This window comes from Oryx dammah, unplaced genomic scaffold (genome assembly GCF_014754425.2).
Source record: "Oryx dammah isolate SB20612 unplaced genomic scaffold, SCBI_Odam_1.1 HiC_scaffold_17, whole genome shotgun sequence".
NCBI lineage: Eukaryota > Metazoa > Chordata > Mammalia > Artiodactyla > Bovidae > Oryx > Oryx dammah.
The window spans coordinates 42,281,369-42,283,649 of NW_024070201.1; the positions used below are offsets into that span (position 1 = coordinate 42,281,369).

General features: G+C 34.0%; 1 protein-coding gene across 1 annotated transcript; it reads left to right on the plus strand.

Moving 5' to 3' along the window:
* The first annotated feature begins 787 nt into the window (after positions 1-787).
* On the plus strand, positions 788-1,485 carry LOC120876472 (COMM domain-containing protein 8-like). Its single transcript, XM_040258403.1, has one exon. The coding sequence runs from the start codon at positions 797-799 to the stop codon at positions 1,250-1,252; it is 456 nt and encodes a 151-aa protein (XP_040114337.1). The 5' UTR covers positions 788-796; the 3' UTR covers positions 1,253-1,485.
* Positions 1,486-2,281: the final 796 nt, after the last annotated feature.

Here is a 2,281-nt window from a genome sequence, read left to right on the forward strand (position 1 = left end):
ATTAACAGTCCTGACTTCAGATTATACTACAAAGCTACAGTCATCAAGACAGCATCGTACTGGCACAAAAACATAAATACAGACAAATGGAACAAGATAGAAAGCCCAGAAATAAACCCATGCAACTATGGGTACCTTATTTTTGACAAAGGAGGCAAGAATATACAATGGGGCAAAAAGCAGCCTCTTCAATAAGTGGTGCTGGGAAAACTTGGCTGCTACATGTAAAAGAATGAAATTAGAACACTTCCTAACACCATACATAAAGATAACCTCAAAATGGATTAAAGACCTATGTAAGACCAGAAACTATAAAACTCTTAGAGGAAAACATAGGCAGAACATTCGATGACATAAATCAAAGCAATATCCTCTATGACCCACCTCCCAGAATAATGGAAATAAAAACAAAAGTAAACAAATGAGATCTGATTAAATTTAAAAGCTTTTGCACAGCAAAGGAAACTATAAGCAAGGGGAAAAGATAACCCTCAGAATAGGAGAAAATAATAGCAAATGAAACAACTGACAAAGGATTAATTTCCAAAATATACAAGCAGCTCATACAACTCAATACCAGTAAAACAAACAACCCAATCAAAAAGTGGGAAAAAGACCTAAACATACATTTTTCCAAAGAAAACATACAGATGGCTAACAAACACATGAAAATATGCTCAGCATCGCTCATTATTAGAGAAATGTGAATCAAAACTGCAATGAGATATCACCTCATACCGGTCAGAATGGACAACATCAAAAAGTCTACAAACAGAGCCCCTAGCTTATCACAGGGATGGAGCTGGAAGAAGGGACACCCTTGTGGCAGCTGCAGAAGCTTCCCACAGAGCAGGGCCTGCAGCTTCTTCACAAAATAATTGATGGCATTTGTGGCCAAACATATCCTCTCTACCAGGATTATCACAGTGTTTGGGATTCAGCAGAAGGGATGCATGTTCTAGAAGACATTACGACCTTTTTCAAAGCTGTAGTTGGTAAAAATTTATCTGATGAAGAGATATCTCAGCAGTTGAATCAGCTGAATTCATCTCATCAAGAAGTTATCATGAAATGCTTAAAAAGTAGGAAAGATGGAATCAAGCAGACTCTGTTGGAAGAAATAGTTGATATTTCCTCTGCACAGCTACAGGATTTTCATTGGCAGTTAAAGCTTGCAGTTTCTAGTGACAAGATTGCTATATTACAAATGCCACTTTTAAACCTTCATCTAGATGTAAAAGAAAAATGGTGAAGTCAAGCCATATTCTGTTGAAATGAGTAAAGAAGAGCTGAAGAATCTAATAAATTCCTGGGAAGCAGCTAATAAGGTGGTCCTGCAGTTGAAATAACTGGAAATGATGAATAGCAACATTATCAGATTCCACTGATACAACTGATACACAAAGAGAATACCATGTGTTCAGAAAATCTGAACAGTTGAGAAAGCAGCAGTGTTGAGATTACAAAGACAATAATTTATCAACTTCCCTGAGGAAAAGCAAATTATATGGCTGACAGGAAATGCATAAAAACATGAAATATGAAAAGGCTGTAAACACAGTTTATATTTTCATAATGACTGGTTTGCTTCATTTATTAAATATTTGAGTAATTTTCTCTAGTTATATGGAGAGTTAAAAATAGGCTCTAAAGTAATGTAAGCGTACAAGCACAAATATACTTGAATATTGTTTAAAGAACTATGTGAATAGCAAGGATGCTTATTATGGATATATATGGTGGTTAATTTGTGATTTTTTTAAAAAATAACTTTTAAAGTATGTATAAGTTGCATGTACCTTAGGAGACTCCATGTTTTTCTCATATTTCAAAGGAAAAGTTATAAAAATGTAAAATTTTATAGAGGCGCTCTCCAGACTTGAACAAGAAGGAAAAAAAACTAAGTCTGGATAAACAATTTTGAGTTTTGAATTCTAGGAATTAAAATCTTATACCCAAGCATAGGTAAAAGTGAAAATAACAGTTACTTACTTCTGCATTTCTGTGTCTGTTCAGGAGACTATACTCTGATAAAAAGAACATGTGTCACCGTATAGTGTACACCTTACTATTCAGATATCAGCTAAGACTATATAGGTCCCTATTTGTTGTAAATTCTTAATTTGTTGTAAAGTTAATAAAGTTCTGGATGTTAACAACTTCATTGGAAAGTAAACCATTTTTAATTTCAGTGACCTTTAAACACAAGCATTCTGAGCAAATAAAAATATATTATCTTTTTTTAAAAAAAGGCTACAAACAATAAATGCTGGAGAGGGTG